This window comes from Aphelocoma coerulescens, chromosome 3, assembly GCF_041296385.1.
Source record: "Aphelocoma coerulescens isolate FSJ_1873_10779 chromosome 3, UR_Acoe_1.0, whole genome shotgun sequence".
Lineage (NCBI taxonomy): Eukaryota > Metazoa > Chordata > Aves > Passeriformes > Corvidae > Aphelocoma > Aphelocoma coerulescens.
The window spans coordinates 58,496,985-58,522,575 of NC_091016.1; the positions used below are offsets into that span (position 1 = coordinate 58,496,985).

Below are 25,591 nucleotides of genomic sequence, written 5' to 3' on the forward strand. Positions count from 1 at the left end.
TTCCGTGGCTTTTACTGAAGTGATATTTGCTGTTTACAATTAATTGGCCTGATTTTGCCTTTTCACAGTGCTAACAGCCCAGAAACTCGCTCTTTTAATTGCTTTTGTCAGATGCCTGAACAGTCCTCTCTCTTCTGCCAAGTGTTTCAGGCACAAAATCACAGAGTGGGTGAGGCTGGAAGGGACCACAGGAGGTCATCTGGTCCAACCTCCCTGCTCAAGCGGGATCATCCTGGAGCACGTGGCACAGGATTGCGACCAGACGGTCCCTGAGTATCTCCAGTCAGGGAGACTCCACGGCCCCTCCGGACAATGGGTTCCAGTGCACGGCCACCTGCCCAGTGAAGGACTTCCCCACGCTGAGGCGGGACTTCCCGTGCATCCCCGGACCGCACCAGCTTCCCACGCCCCCGCCCCAGCGCCCCCCTCTCAGCGCCCCCCTGCCCGCGCGCCGCGCGGCCACGCCCACCGACGTGACGTCACAGCCCCGCGCTCGCCCCGCCCCCAGCCCCGCCCCGCTGAGGGCACCGCCGCTTCCCCGCCCCCTCGCTAGGGGCGCACCCAACTGCGCCTGCGCTGCCCCCGCCCCTCCTGTCTCTTTGTTCCGCTGACGTAAGGGGAGGGGCGGGGCAAGTACCGCGGCTCCCGGAGCCCATTGGCTGCCGCTTGGGCCAGCGCGGATGCGCGCGGCCCCCGTGCCCGCCCCCCCTCCGCCCCCCGTCCCCTCTGCCCGGGGGCTCCGTCCGGCACTGCCCGGGGCGGCGCGGTTTCGCCCCCCCACACACCCCCCCCCGCCGCCGGCGCGCGGGGGGGGCCCCGCCTGAGCCGGGAGGAGCCGCGGCCGCCGGGGCAGCAGCGTCACCGCTCCGGTACGTCCGCGGCTCCGCGCCCCGCTCCCCTCGCCCTGCGCCGCCGGGGCTGCCCCCCGCCCTCCGCTACGGCCGTGAACGGCCGCTCCGCCTGCGCCGCTCGCCCTGCGCGTCGGGGCGGCCGTGCCGCGGGCGGCGGCGGCGGGGCCTGGCGGCCCGGGGCCTGTGCGAGTGGCCCCAGGAATGCCGCGGGCCGATTGCGCGGTGACCGGGGGGGCGGCGGTGGGGGGTCACCGCAGCCGCGCAGATCCCGCCGGTGGCAGGTGTCGCGGTGGTACAGTGCCGACTGCCGAGGGTATCGCATCCCTCTGCTGGGCTCGCCTTCCCGAGCTTCCAGTCACTTTCCTGCGAGACAATGAGGGCTGTCCGCGTCCCTGCGGCGGAGCGCGGTGCGGGAGGCCCCGGCCCCGGGGGCGGCGGGCGCTCGGTGCGGCGGTGAAGCCGCGGCGCTGCCTGTGCGGACAGCTCCGGCCGCTTCACCTGCCCCGCGTGCGGCTGCCGCTTCGCCTTGTAGGCACGGGCGTCTGCTGGCCGCGGGAGCTGTAAGCAGACCCCACTCACACAGAGCTGTTCCCTCCCGTTTGTCCCTGAGAGTGCGATGCCCAAGCTGGTGTGCACGTGTAGGCCGGGATGCCGCGGGGACCCTTCTGCCTCTGGGTTAAATGCACTGTTTGCTCGCCGTCGGGATTTGCGTCGAGTGCTGTCAGCATCGCTCCGTGTGCGTGAGCATTATTTTGGAAAACTCGCCCTTCCTTCCCTTAACTCTGTTGTGTAATTATGGGAGTCTGTCGCTCTCTGTAACTGCCTGAAAGCAGGCTGTAGCCAGGTGGGGGTCGGCCTCTTCTCTCGGATAGCTGTGACAGGATGAGAAGAAATGGCCTTAAATTGCGCCAGGGAATGTTTAGGTTAAACCTTTGGAAGAATTTCTTACCAGAAAGGGTGATTAGGTATTGGAATGGGCTGCCCAGGGAGGTGGTAGAGTCACTGTCCCTAGCAGTGTTTAAGGTGAGATGGGATGTGGCACTGAGTGCCATGGTCTAGTAGTTGACAAGATGGTATTCAGTCCCTGGTTGGACTCAATGATCTCAGAGGTCTTTTTCCGACCTAATTGATTTTGTGATTCTGTGTTTGAAATTCAAACGCAGCAAGATTTGTATATTCCAGGATATTTCCTTCGGCTTTCATGAATTATCAATTAGTGTTTGTTTGTTATGGTTTGTGTCTGGTTTTTTTTTTTTTTTCCCAAGACCCTTCTAAAATTTTTCAGTAACAGGAATTCTGTTTGTTCCAGCATAAGCCGCTTTAACATTAGGGTATGGCATACTAGGTTCAGTAGCTTGGAATAAGCTTCCTCTCATCTTCCTACCTTCCTTTAAAAGTTGTATGCACAAGCTGAGTTGACACCAATATATATACTGACAAAATGTAATATGAGGTCATAGATCTATTGCTGTGTTCAAACTCCTTGTAAAAAATCTTTTATTGAAAAAAAGTTACTACTTGTTTGAGTATTTAATTAAGAGCGTGTGGTTTTGACTATGTAGTTATTAGTTTCCCAGATTGGTCTAATATTCTATAATTTGCTTCTTCATATATACCGTTTAGCAGGTGTACTTTATTTTCTGGTATTTTATCCACAGAATTAGTTTTGTGCCCAGAGTCAGTTAAGGAGTTGGATGTCCATCTTGACTTAGGTTTGCAGTTAGTCGGAATCAGTACGACTTTGCATTTAGTTTTGTGTTTGGTTCCCCTCAAATGTACAATAGATAACTAAGGGCTCTTCTGCAAGCAGTTTGTATATCCAGGGCCCAGGATGCACAGTTTCCTGGGAAAATTATTCAATGCTAGTAGGAAGGTCATTGGGGACTTTGAAGGACAGAACTTCATAGCCTGGGCTCTAAACCATATCTTATGTAGTGGCAGCTTCAGACTAGCCCTGTGTCAAGTTTGCTTTAAGTTTCAGTTCTGTGTAGGCTTTGAAAGGAAAAAGGAATTTTATGTGTGTTTACCCCACCCCCAAATCTCCTGTACTTCCTGCACTTTTGTTTTCGGTTTGTTTTGGGTTTTTTTGCTGTCTCCCTCCACCCCCAACTGTGAAGGATTCCACTGTTTCTTGGTTTATATCTGTCCCACAAGATTCTGAGTAACATCTCTGAAATGAAGCACTCTTGTTGATCTTTGTCTGTAGCTGTCTGGCAAAATTAGAAAATCTCGTACAAGACTGTGCTTCATGTCGAGCTTTGTGTGATGGTGCAGGAATAGGAGAGGCCCTCTAAAGCTAATACTTCTGAACAGTTTGACTGCATAGTACTTATGTTTGTGTCCCAGAATTTTGCAGAGTGAAATTCTAGTGTGGGCATTTGATTTTGTAATGCCTGTTGTTGACTGATTTACTTCACCTTGCAGATACTGAAAATACCATTGAGAAAACGGCAAAATGAGTAGTCGTCGAAAACGTGCACCTCCATCCAAAGTGGATGAGGAGAAGAAGAAAAAGCTCTGCTGGAATATGCATGAAGACCGGAGAAATGAGATGGTGACATTAGATGATGAACTAACGAATGAGGACCATATTCCAGTTCCAAGCACTTCTGCATCTTTCATTGTTATAAACGATGATAGCATTGATGAAGATCTTGTACAGAAAGAAGGCAGTGGCTCAAAATCTGTCAAGTTTTTGACAGTTAATGATGAAGAAGACTCTTATTCCATCTTGACTCCTGTGTCTGTACAGCTAAATATTATAGTCTTGCCATACCATGCAGATAGGTCCTGGGAGGCTTTGTTGGGAGAATTTGCTCTTCACCTGCCTTCTGAGCAAATTCTAGCTGATGAATTCCGTGACAGGAGCTTTACTTTAATGAGAGGAGACTCTGATGATGAGCTGCAGGTCTGTGTTCATGAAAGAAGTGAAGAAGAGTACAGTAATGAAACAAAAGAATACCTGGGCACTTACGAACAACGTATTTTGGTGAAAGCAACTTTAAGTGGTGAAATATTGGAAGGCTTGAGATGGTTGCAAAAGAAAAAGATAATTGGACTTTATCAAAGACCTGGAGAGGCTCAGGCTTTAAAGGTATGCATTCATTATACTTGTTTTGCATTTTGAAAGTTTTTTTGTTTGTTTGTTTGAAATACAAGATAAAAACATCTGAACAACAAGGTTTGGCAGCTACTATATATTTATAATGTAATGAAAATGTATAGTTTCTAAATGCTTTTGTAATGTTTTCAGTGTGTGTCTTCCTAGAAATGTTTTCTTTTTCACCATTAGCAATGTATTACCTGAAGGAATCACAGAAGCTTTTAGCTGTAATTCCTCTAAATGTTTGTTTTAGTAGATTTATTATATCTGTCTCTACCTGCTAATGTTCAAACCACTGTTGTTATTTTCATGCTCCTCCATTTATAATTTTCTTGTCAATTTAACAGTTAATTAAATTGTTAGCTGTATAACCTTTTCACAGGTTGGGATTTACCTTCTTGAAGCTGGGCTAAGTAAACCTGAGTTTCTCAGTGACGGAGGTGGAAGACCCAAAAAAGCTAATCAGATGATTCAAAAACTCATGGAAAAGTTCTACAGTTTTTTAATTCCAGGTAATGCCATAAAGTTGATTGTTGATGAACAGGAACATTTTTTGTTGTTAGAGCTTGTCTTGTGTAGTAGCTGAAAATGTAAGGGAAAATAGTAGTTCCTGCCATACAGAGCAACTCTTATTTTGCAGGCAATGTTATTAGGTAATTCACTGAATACTATTATCTGACCATTAATCATTTGCTAATTTGTTTATGCTGAAATTAGAGATGATAATTCTTCTCTACAGATAGGTACTGAAGCACAGAAATGTTTTGTGTCCTTACTTTTTTGGCAGTAAATGCAGTTTTCACCAGTTCATGTGTGTCGTTTGAACAGATCTACAGTATCTTGTCCGAATTATACAGGATCAGTTTAAAAGAACCAGGAATTAAATTTGGAAAATTTGTTCCCAGGTTGGTGCCTGTCACACAACTGCAGTGATAGGTTTCGGTTTGGTTTATACTATAAAGAAGTTACAATGTAAAATACTACAGAATGCAGCTGTATGACAGTTTTGAGAATATACCACTGCAGATTGACAAACATGGGCCTTGCTATCATTTCAGAATTAAAGATATGTTTGCCAGATTACACTTAGTAGTATTACAGATTTATAGGGTGATAAACAATGACTTTATGTTGTAATGTCTTAGGAAACTTGAGGACAAAAAAAACCCCAACCAAACAACCTAACCAGCCTTTGTTCGTTCCTGAGTATAGAATTGATTCAAAATGTTGGCTGAAGACTGATTCAGTGACTGTAGTATAGTGAGTGTGTGTTCTTGCAACAGAAGCCTAGCACCCCCCCCCATATAACTGCAGTTAAGTAGAAAAGGCAGAGTTGTATAAAAAATCAGGCAACTTTGCTAAAGAGAAGCTCAAAGGAAGAGCTAACAGAATAAAATCTGAACATCCTTACCTGCTGTGAAGAACAGATGTGCAACTGTAAGGAAAGATTTGAGGTGTACCAGGGGATGGGCCAGGATAACTCAGTAAGTGGGGAAGATACTGCATGTAAGAAATCATCCTTCCAAAAACTGAAGTCTGACTGACACAGATATGTCAGTTTAGGTTTGAAAGCACAATAAAGCAGATCCAAGAAGAGGTCTGAAGAATAAATAGTTTAAGGTCTAGAAATGAATAGTAATGGTTTTAAATCCATTAGGAGAAATACATTATCATAAATGTATTGGAAGCAGAATAGTTGCCAGAGAATTTGTAGACTTGAGATGTCTAAGGCATATGATAGAGTGCTGAAATGAAAGTAATGCTATAGCAGAAAGCACAGTTTTCTTCTCTGCATATCTTCTTATTGTGGAAAAGTTGGGGAAAGAGTTTGTGAAGAAAATGACTGGTGACTTATTTTGGGATCCAGAGTAATTTTCTGCTGAAACCTGGGGCATTTGTCTTCAGTACACTAAATGGGTATTTATTTGGACTACCTGGTTCAGTGTGGCTTACAGGTGTAGAGGCACTTTTTGAAAGGGAAGACATGCCCCTCAAAGTTACTGGAGCAAGAATGTAGACCTGAGCAGTTGGGTTGTCATGCCTTAGCTTTTCAGAAGCCATGCAACCAGCTCAGGTTCATAAAGGAGCTACATTGCCAACTGGTAAAGATTCTGACCATTTTTCAGCATGTGCATTTTTATGTGCTGTAAAATAATAATAGAGTCTTGATTTCATGCCAGTGAATTACATGTAAATGACAAAGTAAAATAGCTGACATGGAGAACAGAAATAAATGATTGCTAATCACCAGTCAAGTCCTACAAAGACATGTGCAGCTTAATTTATTACTAATGCTTTGAGAAAAAGAATGAATGATTGGTGAAATGGTATCAACATGTTTAAATGTATTATTCAGCATAACAGATGAAGAACAGCTAAAAGCTTGCAAGCAGACTAGGCAGTGGAGTTTCAGTAGAAGTTCAATAGATGAATATAAAACAGCGCAGAAGAAAAAAATTATGTCTTCTTTGCTAACTGTTGCAAGTAGGGTTGTAGTTCAGTAGGTAGGTGTATAGCTCAGTAAATACATCAACTTTAATGTTCAGTGTTAGTGAAACCAAATGAAAGGTAAAGAATTATCCTGAAAGTGTTAGAGGACAAAACATGGTCACTAAACCACTATGTAAGTCCACAGTGTGCATTATGTTCTGCTTTGAATTCAGAAAAAGCATGTCACAGAAGTAAAAAATACTTGTGAGGGAAAACCCCAGGTGACTATGCACTGTGAAACTAGTTTCATTTCTTAACAGTTTTTGAGCACCTACTTACTGATGTAGCACAAAATAATACAGCCTTCATTCTGTGCTGATGAACGCATTCCTCTTAAACGTTTCTAACAACTTAGTCTCTGTTTAAATTCCACCTGTTTTTAAACAGAATTAGTTGAGTTTTTTGTAAAATTACACCTAAGTATGTATTTTAACACTTGTCAATATCTAAAGTGAAATTTATCCAATAACATTCCATGATGAAGCTTCTTGTTCCCCTCACTGATGAGCAAATTCTAATGCTGGAGTTGTGTACAAGCGTTTACACAAATAAAGGATATGACCTCTCTATTGCTACATTTAATTTTTATATATTTGTTTTCCTCACTGTACTCTGCTAATTCTGTTAATATTCTTCTAGATGGTTTTGAGACTTTGTGGCCAGAAGCTCGTCTATTTTATGGCAAGAATAGCATAGATGCATTAAGTAATCTGAAAAAAAAAGTGATAAAATATTTAATATTGAATCATTGAATCATTTAGGTTTTAACCCAGCACTGCCAAGTCACTCAGCCATGTCCCTAAGTGCCACGTTTACATGTCTTTTAAATATTTCTGGTGATGGTGACTCAACCATTTCCCTGGGCAGCCTGTTCTTATGCTTGACAACCCTTTATGGGAAAAAATTTTTCCCTGTTACCCAATCTAACCTTCCCTTGGTGCAACTTGAGGTTATTTCTTCTTGTTCAGTTACCTGGGAGAAGAGGCCGACCCCCACCTCATTACAACCTCCTCTCAGGTAGCTGTAGAGAGTCTAAGGTTCCCCCCCCCCCGCCATCTACTTCTTCTCCAGGCTAAATGACCCCAGCTCCCCCAGCTGCTCCTCATAGCAGTTGTGTTCCAGATCCATTACCAGCTTCGTTGCTCTGCTCTGGACATGCTCCAGCGCTTCCACGTCTTTTTTGTAGCGAGGGACCCAAAATTGAATACAGTAACCTCACAACATGCTTGTAGTACTCCTGAACTGCCAGGCCTTTCTTCCAAAGGTCATAAACTCTCTCTTTTCCCTGAGTTTCAGCCAAAGCTCCCTGTTCAGCTGGATGTTCTCTGCCATCTTTTCTTTTGGCACATGGGGCTAGCCTGCTCCTGTACCTTTAAGATTTCATTCTTGAGGAATGTCCAGCCCCTTTGCCCTTCAGGACTGCCTTCCATGGGACTCTGTCAGACAGACTCCTAAATGGCCAAAGTCTGTGCTCTGGAGGTCTGAGGCAGCAGTTCTGCTGGCACCCCACCTTACTTCTCCAAGAATCAAAGCCATACCATTTAGTGATTGCCATACTCAAGACAGCCTCCAGCCAACACATCACCTGCCAGCCCTTCTGTCTTTGCAGACACAGACAATGCAGCCAGCAGGACACCTTCCCTACTGGCTCGATAATGGTGCACATTATGGAGAAGTTGCGTGAATTTCAAAAACTGCTTGCAGAGTTAACCACCTTTTTGAGAAAATTGTTTGTAGACATTTATTTTGTTTGTTTTAATAAGTTGCTGGTTTTATAATAGCTTGTATCTTCTGTATAGTATTACATGCCTCTTCTTGTAGCTTCAGTGAACACACGGGCATAAATTGCTTACAGATACAGCAAAATGTTTTCTTAGTATGAAAAAACCCATAGTCTTTATAATTAAAAAGATTAAAAAGTCTGTTGAATTGTCTGTTCCAGTGAATGGTAAATGGCTCAGATTTTGTTTTCCCATAATGTCATGGAGCAAGGTAGCTGGCAATGGCATGTATTGTATACCATTTGCCTTCAGTTTTCTTAAGAAGAATAAATTCTTTGTACAATGATGTTTTTGGTATTTGCAATATTTACTACCACATGTGATGCAACAAGTTTTCCATTCATCTAGGCTTTTTTCATTAATGTAGATAGTGTTATACAGCAATCTGGAGAAGGAAAGATCCTACTGTAGATGCAATAGCAGAACTGTAGTTCAGTCATTGAAGGAATTAAATCAGTACTTGAAAAGCATCAAAGAAACTGAATTTTTAGATAATACAATACCATCTGTTTCTCAAATGTAAAAAAGATTAAGATGAGACCTCTGTAATTGAATTACATTTTGAAATGTTTGAAAGCATAATTAAATATTCACTGTTTAATAAATAACTGAAAGAGGGGTAAACTTCCCTAGCATCCTTTTCAAAATCCCTGTGGTACATAGAACCATTTAATCATGAAAAAGAAATCTCTGAAAGAATGAACAAAACAAAAAAGGTATGTACAAAAAAATCCAATTGTATTAAAAAAAAATTGCTTTAAATTATATTTTGGTCTTTGCTCCCCTGTAAAATTCTGGATAGACCTAGTTTATATAGAAGCCAATTTATTATGCTTAAAAATGTGAGATTGGAAGACTATTATTTTAGCAAATATGATGATAGGTGTCATTATATATCACATTCATTGATCAAAGTTATAACTTTGCAAACACTCTAATTTTCTGTTCTTTTCCTAAAGTGAGGGATGTGTGTTATAGGCTCCCTTTGAATGGTTTCTTTAATATATAAAGCGGAGTGCTTTGCTTGGTGCTTTTCATTTGGCTGGCTCATTAATAACTCTGATTGCCTTCTTTGCATTACAAGTCATATGTAAAGTTTTCATGAATATATAGAAACTTAATGTCTTTCCATATTCTTGTTTCCCTTGTGAAGCACTGGAAGTGTTCCTTTTGATTTAAAAGCATTGGGGGCGGGGGGCATTGATGGCTGCCATATATAGGCATATAATTTCCTGCTTTTGTTTTGGAAATCATTCTTTACCTTAACCACCCATTTGAGTGAAAGAAAGCTTTTGCTTTTCATGAAAGAGAGTCCCAATAGCAGCTCCTGAACCTTATCTTAAGATTAAGCTTTCTGGTTTTTGCCAGGTACATCTCTTCTTGTTAGCCTGAGGTACCAGAATTAAAATTTAAGTGTGCCAGCCATTAGCTGTTTAATTAGAATGTTAAATATACTTTAACATGCTGAAAATGATGGCCTTGACTTGCTTCCAATCTTTTTTTTTTTTCTAAATCAAAATTCTGCAGGGTGAATTTATCTCCAGTGCTAGCTAGGGTTAGAATTTGTCTGTATTTTTTTGATACTGATGTTTTAATTTTAAGCCTAAAACACTGTCAAAACTTGTCCTCCAAGTCTTTCATTCTCTCACATCTGTTTTCTAGAATGCCAATACTTGAATTTTTCATGAATTTTTGTTCTATGTTAAGTTCTGTGTCTGCCCATATATCCAAATTATATGAAAAATACATAAGCAAAAGGCCTTCTTTCCTCCAGGGTAGAAAAGACAGATAGGCCTTCTGTCCTAAAGGGTGCACACTTCTCTTGAGGTGTGTTTTTAATTTTGAAAGTATGCCTTGTCTGAATTTTTGCAGTGATGCAAGTGGTGAGAATTGCATGTTGTCCTGCTGCTACAATTTTCTTATCCAGATGAAAAAAATAAAAGTTAACTTGAAAGGTCTCTGAAGAGACTCTCCTGTATTGTTTTTTTAAATGTGTAATTTTTTAAAGAAAGACTTTATTGCATGAAAAATGTGCAAATCCTCGGCAACCCACTATATTTTTTTCCTTTCTGTAAGGTCATTGACCCATTATTAATACTTAAATCAGAAACATGAGATACTTGAGATTCTGTACCGATTGGAAATTTTTAGTGGAAGGTCTTTATTAAATAAATAAGATCTGGTCATTCTATACCTACATTCTAAAGAAAGAGCTTTCCTGATTATGTATACATCTGTGATCACCACAGCATGTTAACTTTTAGGTGTCCTGGTTCCAGCTGGGATAGAGTTAATTTTCTTCTTAGTAGCTGATCCTGTGCCATGTGTTTGGGTTCAGTGTGACAATAATGTTTGTAACACAATGAGGTGCTACTCCTTGCTGAGTGATGCTTACCCCAAGTCAAGGACTTTTCAGTCCTTGATCTGCTGGTGAGCAGGTGCACGAGAAGGAAGGGAGCATGGCCAGGATAGCCAAAGGGATATTTCTCAGTTTATAAACCGAGGAATAACAATATCCTCAGTTTATAAACTGGTGGGTGTTGGCTGGAAGCCATCAGCTGCCACTTGGGAATGGGCTGCGAATTGATCAGTGAGAGATAAGCAATTGTATTGTGCATCACTTGTTTCTTGGGTTTTCCTAATCTCTCTCTTTTTCCTTTTCATTGCTATTACTGTTATTATTACTGTTGTTGTTATTATTACAATGTTTTACTTTATTTCAAGTATTAAACTGCTCATTGTTTGCTACTGCTGCTAGCTGAATCAGAGGCAGTCATGGCATATGTTTAGATGACATTTTGCTTTGCTTGTTTTCATATGTGCAAAATAAATATGTTGCAGAAAAATTTACAGAAAAGTTGTCCCAAGTTCATTGATAATGCATGTCTTGAATTACTTGTATGCAGATGAGCTGGAGGAAGATGGGGAAGAATCTGACATGGAACTAGAGCGACAAAATATTGAAGAGCTTTATGACTTTGTAAGGCACACTCATCAGCAGGATATCCAATTACTGAGAAAGGACGTGCAACATCCTGCACTAATTCCCATTCTGAGGCCATACCAAAGTGAGGCTGTCAATTGGATGCTTCACAGAGAGAACCACACAAGTGCTCCAAGTAGTGGCAAGTATATGGATCTGAAAAACTTGCATAATGGAGGGAAGTGCAATTGTATTGTCAGCAGTAATGTTTCCTTGCTGTTTGATTAGAAGTTCTGTGAATTATTGCATTAATATTTTCGTAAAAGTCGCTGTTTGGGTAGTATGCTAAATTATAAACTAGGTCTTGCTGAACAGCAGTTGATGTATCATGTTGGTCATGAAGCTCTGTGGAGGTGGACTTCAGCTTTTTGTCTCTTAATGTCACAAAAAGGCTGAATAATTCTAAGGAGTGTGCTGTTAATCGAGAGACCTTATCATAGTAACATGAACACTTTCTCCATAGAAAACACGCTGCACTTCTTATGGCGGGAGGTGATCACTCTGGATGGAGTGAAAATCTACTATAATCCATTTACTGGCTGGTATGTTTTTATAGTTACTCTTGCTGAGGACACCTCAGGGTTGTACTTTGTGAAAACCATATAGGTAGCTTTATCCTGTACGGTATAAGATATTCCATTACTTGTTTTTCAGTTTGCAACTGAAGAATTAGAACAGGGATACATTTAATTTCAAAAAAAGCACAAACTGGAGTATGTAATGCACAGGTAGATATGTAGATCTCAAGTTGAAGATGTAATTATTAAAGTTTTTTTTAAAACAATGTCAATAATTTAGTTGTTTAATATTAACAATTTTTTAACTTAGAGTATTGGAGACTTTGACCTTCTGATCCAATGTTTTTAAAGTCCGAAGGAAGGGGGCAATATAATGCTTTTTATTAATGCTAGGTATTACTAGATCTGTTTCTCTTTTCTCATTAATTTGGTTAGAATAGAACCTTTTGATTCCTAGTTTGCTTTTTATTTTTCCCTATATAACTTTCCGATCTTTGTCACATGTGAATATAAAAATATTTCAAAGTTTTTGAGACTAATGCTATGATATTCTAAGGTTAGCAGGGAAAGGCCTATTGGGAGGTGAAAAAATTCTAAAAATTCTGCCATACATATTTGTCTTGGTCAGGTTCATACACCCAAAAAGCTTGCTAGTTTTTGTTAATCTCAGTTTAACTGATAAAAGATAATGCCTCACCTTACAAACTTTGCCTAGCTGAAGTTAGGCTGTGTGTCCCTGAACTCATGCTTCTCTGTCACACCATCCTGTAGTTACTGACTTTCACTGGGAATGTACTTGAATTTTAGTATTATCCGTGAATATCCAACTGCTGGACCCCAGTGGCCTGGAGGTATTTTGGCAGATGAGATGGGTCTTGGAAAAACAGTAGAAGTGTTGGCTCTTATTCTGAATCATACCGGACCAGACATTAAACAAGATGATCTGACATTACCTGAGGTGAGGAAACCAGGGTGAGAGTTACTATGAAGAAAATGCTTTTCAGAATTAATGCAAATGCACTTCTTGAATTTACTGATTTCTGGTTTATAGAAGTCCATATGTAAAGCTGTTTTACTGTGAAAGTTTTTCTCTTTGTAGGACATGATACTTGGCAGCATAAATGGTGGAATAGTTTGCACAACAAGCTGTTGATCCTTTGCCATTGTTCAATGGTTTTATCAGGCAACTGCACTGTTAATATAGTTTGCACATGCTTCAGGAGTGTATAAATACATAATTTAATTTACTATGTTGGAGGTCATTCTCCACTTCATTGTATTGATGAGTGTCAAACATCCATTAGACATGTGTTCTGTCCTAAAATAGGGACAGCTTGTGTTCTGAATAAAGATTTCTACTCTCCCTCTATTTCATATAATAAATGAGCTTATTTAGCAGCAGTTTTCCATCTTTTCACTTTCCTCATCATGCATACTGTGAAAACTTGGCACATCCACTGAACGCAAAAATTGTTTCTGAAGGGAAAGAACCATTAGTCTTAAGTAAACTCTTATCACTTTGTGAATTCCATCTCTTGGAAATCATGGCAGTCAGTTTCATTGTGCATTTATCAGAGTGATCTGCCTGCTTGTAATTTTATCACTTAAAAGGACTCAAATCTTACAGAGAATAAGATGATTCTTAAATGTATAAGAGGATCAGCACCAAGGAGTGCAAAGAGGGGAGTATAAGCACTAAAGTGCCTGGATGCCGACTGACAGCAATAGCTCGAGACCAGAGCTTTTGGAGAGCTGGAGTTAGTGAAACTGTTTCATGATGTAAGTGGTTGGGACAGACATCTTAGCTAATATATTACTCTAAAAATTGAGTAAAATTTTGGGAGGCAATCCCTAAAAAGAGAAACATACTTTTATACAGCTAGCTAGGGGCTCTTCATCTATATTGCTTACCTCCTTTTGTGTTTCTAGCTATATATTAAATATATATTTTTCTCTCACCTCAGTAACCTAGATCACTTACAGCTGTAGATTGCTACAACTTAATGCTGAAGCAGTGGAGGACCCAAGAGGCTTTCAGGGCTGCTTTTGGTGTTTCAGTTAGGGTGCTGAACACTGTTTGCCAAGAAACTGAACTGAATGATGTGTCACTCTGTACATTAAAAATGAGCTATATGAGCAAATTAGTGGGATCAGAACATACATCTGTATCAGCTCATGCTTATTTTCAAATGTGAAAAGATTAATGAAGGTCAGAGTGACTGTGAAGAGACATGAGCTAATAACTATTTAATGTTGTCTGCATTAGGGTAAGCTTGTGAACTTCTTTGTTCCACCTCAACCTTTAGAGGGAAGTAAAAAGAAAAAAACAAAGGAAATGGAGCCTAAATTAAAGGAAAAAATACAGTATCCCAGTAAGTATTTCCGATGACTTTTAAAATACATTTTGCTTTTAGCATTGTCTTATATTGGCCACTGACTATGAGTTCAAGGCTACTCTTCACTTCTTCAGAATGAAATAAATTCTTTTGCTGAGCACTGCCATGTAGGGTTGCATGCTACAAACAAGTGACTCACAGTCAAAAGTAAAGTTACCAACTCAGAACTCTGTGCTACAGAGCTCCATGTAACTAGGAGGTCTTTGTAAAGAGTTTATGCATTTAAATGAAATAAGTGCCTTTTTTATGCGTCAGTAAGAAAATTGAGTGACTTATTTCTTTTGCTATCCAATGTTGTTTTAGAATCACTGCAAAATAGCAATCTACCTCAGGCAAAAGCTTGTCAAAACTGCTGCCTGTCTGTTTTGCATTTTTTAGATGAGCACTATGTTTAGAGTTCCCTTAGTACGCATTCTGTCAGGTAACTTTCATTTTATCTAAAGCTGTAAGTTGTTTTGTTTTGATTCTTCATACAGGCTTAAGAGTAATGATATTAGCAGCTGTAAAGGAAATGAATGTGAAGAAAGGAGCATCCATTATTGCAATATTTAAGTACATCAGTTCTATATATAGGTACGACACACAGAGAAATAGACGGCTTCTCAAAAGAACTCTAGAAAAGCTAATTGCAGAACAGGTGGTAGAGCAAGTTAAAGGACATGGTCTGGCTGGGTCTTTCAAGCTGGGAAAGAATTACAAGGAACAGAAGAAGCGAGAAAGAACCAAAGAGCAGGTAAAACATGCTGCCATAGTTATTTCAAAGACTGTTTCAAAGGCTGTTCTTTTTTCTGCAAATTGTGTGCTACCCTCTGCTGTACTGTCTGTGTGCACTAGTTCAGTGACACTGACTTAGTGGTAAAAATGAAGAAAACTGCAGCAATTGCTTTGACATTCATAAATAAAGAAGCAGGAATCATTAAGTAGATCAAATTTGGGGCTGAAATATTAACTACATCTATCATAAGTCTTTTAAAATAGTGTCACTGGGAGTTGCGCTGTTCTTCCTGTGAAGTTGTTTTTTAAACACTGGTAAACATTAACCAAATCCTCAAACTGGAAATTTATATAAACCCTTAATATCTATGTATAGATATGTTTATGTGTTCATAAAAAGAAAAAGGTGAGGAGAAAGTTGTTTGTGTTGGAAGGGACTTTAAAAATCATCTAATTCCAAACTCTTTGCCATGGGAACACCTTCCAATAGACCAGGTTGCTCAAAGCCCCATCCAGCCTGACTTTGAGCACTTCCAGGGTTGGGGCATCGTCAGTGTCTCTGGGCAACCTGTTCCAGTGTCTCATCATGCTCACAGTGAAGAATTTCTTCCTAATATCTCATTGAAACCTACTCTCTTTCATTTAAAAACTATTCCCCCTTGTCCTGTCATTACGTACTCTTGTAAATAGACCCTTTGCATCTTCTTGTAGCCTTCCCTCAGGTACTGGAAGGCCATAATTAGCTCACCCTGAAGCCTTCTCTTCTCCAGGCTGCACAATCCCGGCTGTCTTAGCCTTTTCTCACAGGGGAGGTGTTCCAGCCCTCTCATCATCTTAACGGCCCTCCTCTGGACTTACTCCAGCAGGTCCACATCCTCCTTATGTTGGGGGTCCCAGAGCTGGATTGCAGTACTCCAGGTGGGGTCTCACAAGAGTGACTAGATAGGCAGGATCCCCTCCCTGGCCCTGCTGGCAATGCTGCTTTGGATGCAGCCCAGGACACGTTTGGCTTTCTGGGCTGCAGGTGCGCTTTGCTGGGTCATGTCCAGCCTCTCACCCACCAGCACCCCCAAGTCCTTCTCAGCAGGGCTGCTTTCAATCTGTTCATCCGCCAATCCAGGTGTAGCACCTTGCACTTGGTCTTGTTAAACTGCATGAGATTCCCAGGGACCCTCTTCTCAGGTTTGTCCAGGTCCCTCTGGACAGTATCCATTCTTCAGGTGTGGCAGCTGCACCACTCAACTTGTCGTGCAAATTTGCTGAGGGTGCACTCAATCCCCCTGGTTATGTCATTAATGAAGACATTAAGTAGCACTGGTAGATGTTAAATGTCACTGGACAAGTCTGAACGTAAAGTCTGAAATTCCTGGTTAATTTTACTTTGTAGGGAACAAGGACTTCAGAAAACATTCAGAAGAAACAATTGATTGATGCTAAAACTCAAACCAAAGAATCAAAAAACAGTGATGTAACATCTGAAAATGTCTTTAAAACTGCTTCACATGAGAATATTGCCATGGAAGAACATGATTATTGTACAACTAGTAAAAATAACAGGAAATCTGAAGCAGATCATGAGAACTCTGTAGAAGAGAAAAATGTTAAGCCGGAAACTGTGGTCCCAAAGTCTCCTGATTTGCACAGCAGCCTCCTTGTCTCCAAAGACGTGAGCAGCCATCCTGATGTTGATGTTTCTAAAACTACAGCTGATGTCCAGCAGGAAATCCCAAAAGTCCAGTCCTCACATTCCCAAGAACATGCTGGCAATAGCGGACAACACACCAGTTCTGTATTTCCATTTAATACCTCTGAATATCGTTTTGAATGCATCTGTGGTGAGCTCGGATTGGCTGACTACAAAGCTCGTGTGCAGTGCCTGAAATGTTACCTGTGGCAGCATGCAGAATGTGTAAACTACAAAGAGGAAAACCTGAAGAGCAGGCCCTTCTACTGTCCCCATTGCCTTGTGGCAATGAAGCCAGTTCCCACAGGAGCGACTCTGATAATTTCTCCAAGTTCTATTTGTCACCAGTGGGTAGATGAGATCAACAGGCATGTAAGATCATCATCTCTTCGAGTTCTGGTAAGATTATATAGCTTCATATTCCGGAGAGTTATTTTATCAAGGCTCAGGGCTTCCTGTCTGACATTCTGCATCACTCAAAGTTCAAAGGTCTTTGTCTTCTGTGTCAGAATTGTACATTCCTTGCTGCTAGACCAATGCTTTGGCATTATATGGTGCATCAGTGTCCCAGAAAGACAGTCTGCAATTAATTTACGGTTTTTTTTCGGTTTTGGTTGGTCACTGGGAGATAAATCAGTGGACGAGATTGTATAGCAACTGGAAACAAATTTTGAGCAGTTGGAACAACACATGATTTCTGAGAGGGAAGGCTGTTTGGGAGACTACCAAGGAACTTAAAAAGGCCTATAGGTGTTTTGAGTGTTGTCTCACTGTACACTTGCACTTTAGCAGGTCTCTGACAGTTGCTCCTCATTTCATTCTAGATAAAAAATATTTCAGTAGGTAAAACCTGTAGTTTTGCATTTCTGGTTCTCAGGCTTTAAAAAAGAAGTCTTGGGCGTCAGTGATTACTGAAAACAATGCTGTTACAATTTGGGCATTGTCTCTATAGCATCTGCCATATTTGTTAGGATGTTACTTATTTGGAGACCATGTGTTGTCATTTTACTTGATTTCTAATAACCCTGTCACTAGAATAAACCTAATAATACTTGTAGTAAAAATGGCTTTACAGGATTTTTTACAGTACAAATATCACTGTATTCAAGAGTCTTTTATTACCAATGCTGTCAAGTTTTGTCCTTCATATTTTTAGCAGTCAAGAACCTTTGTAATGATCAAGAGCTTTGAAAACCATCAATCACTTGTATTCTGAACAAAGTAGTAGCAGGTTGATATAACTTTGTATTCAGGGATATATCTAGTACGTTCAGCTACTATGCATAGTTGCGCAATGTATAAATGAATTCTAGGCCTCCAGTGCTATTTGTGTGAGCAGTCTAATTAGATTTAATGCAGGAAATAACAAATGTGTAAAACTCGCATGGTTTTCCTAGGGCCCAGTCCAAGTTAATTACCAGCTTTGATTAATGATAAAAATTACCAGAAATAGATTTACATGGTAACAGTAAAATAGTTTAAATACTGAATGTCAGTACTTTAAACTGTGTCACATCTTCCGTTCTACAAGATTGTTTTCATTTTCTTTTAGCTTTCAATTGTGAGACTTGTTTTCAGTGTTGCTTCAAAATGAAAATTTGATGTTTTATTTTCTGTAAATGTAAAATGAAAGTAGTGGAGATTGTTTCGAAGAATCAGTTTCCCATGTTAACAATTTCTGCATTGCATGTGAAGTGTGTTTTTTACTCTTCAACTGCTTACAACCCATGGGAAATTCTAATGGTTTTATGTAATAGATCAAGAAATTAAAATTTATCAGTAGGTCTTGCTTTGTGGCAGATTGTCTTTTCCTGCTGCTGTGAAAACAACCAAAACTTGGCGAAGTTATAAATCTCCAGAAAAACTATTCATAAATACTTGAAGAAATCATTAAGACTTCTACAGCTGTTTATTTCTTCTTGGTCACTTCAAGAGCGCATGCTCTTTTTGGTTAATTTGTTTCTTTTTTCTTCCCCTTCCAAGCCCCACTTCTCTGTTTTGTTTCATGTGCAATGAGCTGGGTTGCTCTGTTGTCCCACTCTGGGGCTGAACAGAAAGAAATTATCTGCACGTGTTTCTTTCAGTTGACAGAAACACTGTTGCCATATGCACAAATGTAGAGGAAGATTATTACTGGGAGAAAAAGTAGGGTTAAGAGTGACGTTAACAGTGAAATCATGTGCTGATCATCAGTGGGTGAAGAGCAGTTATTTTAACATCTGTATGTTTCCAAAAGGATTTGGCTCAACACTATGAGGGTGATAAGAAAAGTACTTCTGATAATAGAACAAATGTCAATATGAAAGGTTTCTGTTAGTGCACAGGGATTGTTTCTTACCTAGGGTATTTTTTTTCATCTCCTAAATCTCTGTAGAAATCCTTGTGTAGTTAAAACTTTACTCAGAGTATAATTTCTGGATTTTTATATATATTGATGCATATTTCCGTCTTTGCGTAATCATCCATTAAATTTCAGTGAGTAAAATTTTTGGGAGAAAAGTAATACATCTACAGTAAAGGAGAGGAGAAGACTGGATGTGTAACAATGACTTACATAGTGTTGTTCCATAAAACCTTACAGAGTATTTAATCTTCAAACAATTGTTACAACAAATAACTGTTGTAGAAAATAATGAAGTCCTATCTTCTTCAAAGGAGGAAATAAATGTTTCACAAAGTTAAAAAATTTATACATATGAATTTCACATCAATGACTATTGTATTCATTATTAGGTTGCTTAGATGAATTTCCCACCATACTACTATATGAATACAGATTTTATGAATGTTTTCTTTTTATATGAGCAACACTGCTAAAAGCATGCACATATTAAGCTGTAATGGTATTTTGGCATTTTTATCAAAGTGTCTCTTACGTTCCTTCTTTGCTATTGTGCTGTTGAATATAAATCTCTGTAGGTGTATCAAGGTGTGAAGAAGCATGGCTTTTTGCAGCCCCACATGCTGGCAGAGCAGGAGGTGGTTATCACCACATACGACGTCCTGCGCACCGAACTGAACTATGTAGACATTCCCCACAGTAACAGTGAGGATGGGCGCCGCTTCAGGAACCAGAAGCGCTACATGGCCATACCAAGCCCCTTAGTAGCAGTGGAGTGGTGGAGGATCTGCCTTGATGAAGCACAAATGGTTGAATGCACTACTGCAAAGGTATGGCATTCCTGGTCATGCATTCACTTAACTTGAAAATGTTTTGACAAGTTTATTGTAAATAATAGTCTTTCCTCTACCCCTCTTAACGTTCAGAGTACACTCATATAATTTGCCTTTGTCCCATGTTCTTTAGAATTGAATGTTCTGTTGGAGATACTTACTTAAATGGTTCTCCTGTTGGAATTTTGGCAGATAGTGAAATATATCCAGCTCAAAAAATACTTAACATAATCTATACTGACAGTTTAAAGAACTAGGTCATTTTGTTGTATATGGTGTTTGATAGTTTCAAACAAGACACTAGCCTGTTCAGTGATGTGGTTCAGAGGCATAGATATGTCCTTTGGGTCTAGAAGCTAAAACAGTCAGCAGTCTGTCTGCAAACTTGAGGGATACAGTCTTCAGGGGGGATTATTTTAATTAGTGTTTGTCCAGTCTTTTTGCCCAAGACAGGAAGACAAAAATGCGACTTACATAATGGTTTACAGGCTTTAATGTTTAATTCTTTTTAACCTACAATTTGTTTTGCTATTTGTTTGCCTTCTGTGAGCCCTTAATTGCACTTGATTACTTGGAAGATGATGTGTCTTTTATCAGCTTTCAGTTACCTTCTAAAAAGATAAAAAATTTTCAATATGTTTTTGTAATATATTGTACCAATGCTGCTTCTAGGTCTGCTAGTGGTACATACTGAAAAGATGTTCAGAGTTCTCAAAAATGAGGTCCACATGTCATCAGACTGTGTTCTGCTCTGTTTTTCCTTCCCTGCCTTTGTCTCTATGTCCTTTTATTAGGCTGCTGAAATGGCACTCCGTTTGAGTGGAATCAATCGCTGGTGTGTCAGTGGCACTCCTGTGCAGCGAGGATTAGAAGGTGAGGTTTGATGTAATCTGTGGGATTTCCTTATCCTGATGATTAGATAGGGCTTTGAAGCAGTTAAAGTGTCTGCTAGTTCTGTTCTGAATTTGTTAGGTGCTCTAACTTTGTAAGCCATAAGCTTTAAGCATGGTAATAAAAGCCATCAATACATGTATCAATATAAAAATTGAAGAGCTGAAATCTTTTTGTCTCCCTGAGTTAGACAAATATTCTGGGGAGCAGAGAAGCTGTGTATCTAATAGCTGTCTCAAGTCTGCTCTTCAGTTTTCACTTAGCATAGTGGATAAATATTAACCCATCTCTATTGCAGCTATAGTTAGTCTGCTCCAGTTATAGAATCCTTTGAACTGTCAAATACAGCAAAGCTGTATTTGCTTTTTGCATAGCTCTGTATGAACTACTGTGGGCATCCACTGCCATGGATATAAATTGTAAATATTGTGCTAAAGCTTATAAAACTGTCTCAAGTCCTTATGTAAGGACTTAATGAATTGTGTGGAATAGGTACCTGCATGTTAACAGGTGTCATTTATCTTGTCTTTTTTTTGTGTGGTACTCAGTTTCTGTAGAAAGGTTTCAGACAGAGATAGAATAAAAGAAGGGAACTGACTAACTGCTTTGTCTCCCTTGTGTTCTCTGATGGGTTTTGGAATATATGGTATACACTGGGGCAATGAATTTGAAAGTGGGTAAATCAGTGTAAGCATTTGTGGACTGTTGTTTGGATACTAAGTTGTAAAAATCAATATTCTAGATTCACTCATTTTGGAATTGTGAATTAAATTTATAAATACACCTGATAGTTGTGAAAATGCATAGTTAATAAAGCAAAGCTGTAGAAAGAGGTGATTGGTTTTAGTGTCATGATTAACTTCTTCAAGGCCCTGTGTGTGACAGTGTTGATTTAATACATGTCTGAAATGTCACATAGTTGATAATACATGTTGACAAACTCTCAGGCTATACTAAGGCAGCCCTCATCACGTCAGGGATGAAAACTGCTGACTCATTTCAATCTGTGCCACTGCTGCTGTAATGCAGTGGGATAGGACTTCTGGGTAAACAATTGCTTCTTGCATAGAAATGATTCCCAAGATTTTTCTTCCTCTGGTCTGTGATGTATTTGGTGAAGTTCTTGATGCTTTCAGCTGATTACTGAATTACCATAAAGCTAACAGAATAAGGAATGTAGCCACCAGATTTTTAGGAACTATAAGATACTATCACATATCCCAGTTTCTGCAGTATCCACATGAAGCATTTAAATGTGTACTTCTGTATTTTTCCAGTAAGATTTAGACAGAAGTTTAAAGTCAGTATGTCCTTAAATTTCATTCCAAAATTCTGAATTAGGCAGAATTAGCAAGATGTATTCTCTCAATTTGCAAGAAAACAATTTAAGTGTCTTTTGTTAATTTCTTATGCGTTAGTAGAGAAGTGAAAATTCTTCTGAATTGCAGCCCCTTCTAGGGTTGTGGGCAGCAGACAGTTGGTGCACAGCAGGCTCTGAAGTAATGCTGCTGAGCAATATTGGTTTAGAAAAACCTGGCAAGCCCAGTTAACCATATGCAATCATGTAATTTCTGCCTCTTGCCTCTGCTCTGAATAGGTTTGAATTCTTTGCTCTCTTCTGCTAAACTTGAAATTAGGAAAGTCTCACAAATAGCTATATTCTCACAAGAGAACCCCCACCTTCCATGAACCAGTCCCCTGCTTCAAATATTTTGCTGAGGTAGTGGCTGGAAAACAAGTGGAAAAGATAATGGCCAGAATGTTGATACTTTATGCTTAATAGCCTTTGTATGAAACTTGATTTCTTTTGAGGCATATTGTGATGCAGTAAAACATAAACACTTTCTTTTCTTGGCAGATTTGTATGGATTAGTCCTTTTTCTTGGAGTTGACCCTTACTGGGTCAAACATTGGTGGGACCAACTTTTGTATCGACCTTATTGTAGGAAAAATCCCCGGCCTCTCTACAGTCTAATTGCGAAGATAATGTGGAGATCAGCAAAGAAGGATGTGATTGACCAAGTAAATAAAAGTTTTGAATTTTAGAATTCCTGAACTTCATTTATCAATAGTTTTATTACTTACTTACTTTTTTAATTTCAGATTCAAATCCCCCCTCAGACAGAAAATATACACTGGCTTCACTTCTCTCCTGTGGAGAGACACTTCTATCATCGCCAGCATGAGGTGTGCTGCCAGGATGCATTGGCAAAACTCAGGAAGATTTCGGACTGGACTCTCAAGCTTAGCAGCCTAGATAGAAGGACTGTGACTTCTATTCTGTACCCTTTGCTACGGCTGAGGCAGGCCTGCTGTCACCCACAAGCTGTTCGGGGAGAGTTCTTGCCACTACAGAAAAGGTGAATTTCTGTCATTTCTTAAATGGCCTACTTTATTCAAAGCAAAACTCTGACTGTCCCCAGCAGTGCGAGTTCTTGTACAGTCCTCAAATAAGCCTAATTTTAAGCTTCTTTGGTTAAATGTGCGACTCTGGCACACCAGGGTAATCTGACCTCAGAGGCTGAACATGGCACAGTGGGGTCGTTAGTGTAATTGCTATGTTAAAGAACATAGTACTGAAGGCATTTGATTCTCCAGTGGCGTTCTCACCTTAACATGACTGGGGTGTTGCAGGTGACAGATTAAATGTGAAATAAACCAGATTCTTTTTTTTTTTTCTTGTCTCTTAAAAGACTCATGTTCATGAATGAGAACAATGAACAAACTGAATCAACAGAATGGAATAATTCTTTAGTTCAAAGAAAATGTTAATGTGAGGTTGCAGAATTTGTAAATGTAAATCGAAACTTGAAAGCTGTTAAATGCTCTTTTTTTTTGTATGCTTTCAAGATCATCTTCCCTCACAAGTGCCCTTCAAGTATCAGTTTGGTCTCAGCACTTGTTAGACCAAAAGCATGTTGTCACTAGTGCGAAATGTAGCTGCTACTTTTTCAATCAGTTAGAAGGAGGTTGTGAAGGAATAGGCTGTTTCCATTTCAGACTCTCACAGCACTGTGTTTCTTTTTCAAGCTGCAGGTAGGAAAGAACTTCAACTTTCAACACTGCCAGTGTTACTGCTACTGTTTCCTAGTCCATCCATTCTGTTCACTTTCTTTCAATCCTTGTCAGAAGTTTTGTGTCCTACTCCTTGCTCTTTGTTATACAGGGCACTTGAAGTGCCTAAGTAGCTGAAGCTGACTTGGCACCTACTTGAGCAGACCAGTAGTTAGACACAGTGCTGTAGCACTTTCTGTAGCAGTCTGCTAATGTGGAAGCAAGGACTGAAACGTAATAGAAATCAATATTTCCACCCATCTTACAAGATAATTTGCGTTAATATGAGCCAGTGTAGTATAAATGAAATGTGTAAACTGAGCAGAGTATGGTGGGAACAGCTTTGTACTGTGTTGATTTTGGTAGAATGGTTGCACAGTGACAGCTGCATAGTAATTATAAATTTTCATTGCTGGAAAAGCCAGCAATGAAAATTAAATCTTTCTTGAAACCACATGAAAAGTCATTTCCCAGCACTGTTTGTGTACATTTTTTTTGTGAACCAAATTCGACTGCAGCAGTGGACATTCCCAGAATTGAGGCAAGATTTGGTCCCTGTCTTTGGTTATATGTAGGAGAATAATGAAGAAATTCACTGCTAGGACCTTTGATGAATAAGAGAAATTTACTGAAACAAGAAAGTTGATGCTGGAGCATGTAGATAAGAGACATGGGCCTGGAATAAAAACCTGACTTTGGGGCATATTCTATGATAAATTACTTTTTTCCCCACATCTATAGTGAAGGCAGTAAAAGTGATCTACTCAGAAAAAAAAAAAAAAAAAAAGCAAGCCCTTAAAAGAGATTTTTCTAGGTTCCTCTAGTTTAACTGAGTAAAAACCCCTTCTTTTTGCCTTAATTGGTAGTCTCAGGCTGTGTATCAAATTGCATATTGTATATGTACATCCTTTTGAGGTAAGTAGCAATGGTGGAAGTATCAGCATATGCAGGTGCTATGTGTATTTACCATTGCCTTTTTAGAATTCAGTAATTATGAATAGTGATTATATTGATTTAAAGCTCACTCTGGTGTAACACTGTACTATAAAACCAAGAATCAGTTGCTCTAACTGGAACAATGTTGCAAGGAGGGTAAAATAAAGGCCTAGGCAAGGGGTATCCTTCCAGCGTAATTTGAGCCCAGTCTGTGCAAGAGTTATGTCACCTCTTACTCTGTTCCACAGTGCTAAACACCAAATAGTAAATGCTTCTCCTGAAGGTGAGTGAGGCTGAGGAACAGGGTTTCAGGGGAGGCGGGTGGTGTCTGGTGTAACAGCAGCCTCAGGTCAGCTGTTGTTGGCTGTTGTTACTGTTTACTCTCCTGTCTCTTCCTATCAGTCCTCTGATTCTTTAACCTGTGGCCTTACTCCAAGGTATCCTTCAAGCTTCTTTCTTGCATCCTCCTCATTTATGTTTCTGCTCCTCTCTCTTTTTCCTCTCCATTTCTGGTATTTTTATGTTAAGCTAATTCTCTTCTGGTGAAATCCCTCTCATAATTTGCGAATATGACAAAGGTAGAAAAAGAAGTTTAGAATTATTTTTGCTAGTCTTCTCTGTCCTGATTTCACACATTTTCCTCTTTACATTGACACTTCATGTGTTTTGGGTTTAGACTGGTAGCAGAGGGTAGAAGTGTAGTCTATCATAGCTGTTTTCATCTGAACAGCTCTTGACAAAATGAGGTCTATTTTGCTTGTTTCCAGTTCACCACTAAGAGAAGGAGAAAAATATTTTGCCCCATGAAGGGTTATTTTACCAAGTTCTAATTTTCTTCTTGCTTCTTACCTCTTTGTGTTCCAGGAGATGTCAACTTCTGGACACACTCAAGTTAGGGTAAAGCTCTAGCAGGAAGAAAATCTGACAGCTAGAGGTTTTTAAATAAGTAAAGAAATCTCAGAAAAAACATATGCAGTATGTTGGATGCATGTAATGATCTGCTATGCTTCTTAGCA

General features: G+C 39.9%; 1 protein-coding gene across 3 annotated transcripts in view; it reads left to right on the forward strand.

The window, feature by feature from the left end:
• Positions 1–779: 779 nt before the first annotated feature.
• Positions 780–25,591, forward strand: part of SHPRH (SNF2 histone linker PHD RING helicase) — a 51,567-nt gene continuing 26,755 nt past the window's right edge. Inside the window, exons 1-13 of one of the 3 annotated variants that reach the window (XM_069010435.1) lie at positions 780–869; positions 3,276–3,945; positions 4,337–4,466; positions 11,132–11,350; positions 11,672–11,750; positions 12,534–12,684; positions 13,993–14,098; positions 14,599–14,855; positions 16,224–16,919; positions 19,440–19,691; positions 20,489–20,567; positions 22,444–22,607; positions 22,689–22,945. In XM_069010435.1, the coding sequence (XP_068866536.1) occupies positions 3,307–3,945; positions 4,337–4,466; positions 11,132–11,350; positions 11,672–11,750; positions 12,534–12,684; positions 13,993–14,098; positions 14,599–14,855; positions 16,224–16,919; positions 19,440–19,691; positions 20,489–20,567; positions 22,444–22,607; positions 22,689–22,945 (3,029 nt within the window). In that variant the 5' untranslated portion in view covers positions 780–869; positions 3,276–3,306. Of the gene's footprint in view, positions 870–1,117; positions 1,588–3,275; positions 3,946–4,336; positions 4,467–11,131; positions 11,351–11,671; positions 11,751–12,533; positions 12,685–13,362; positions 13,506–13,992; positions 14,099–14,598; positions 14,856–16,223; positions 16,920–19,439; positions 19,692–20,488; positions 20,568–22,443; positions 22,608–22,688; positions 22,946–25,591 lie in introns of those variants that run through there. The other 2 variants (XM_069010434.1, XM_069010436.1) reach the window with 2 other exon arrangements.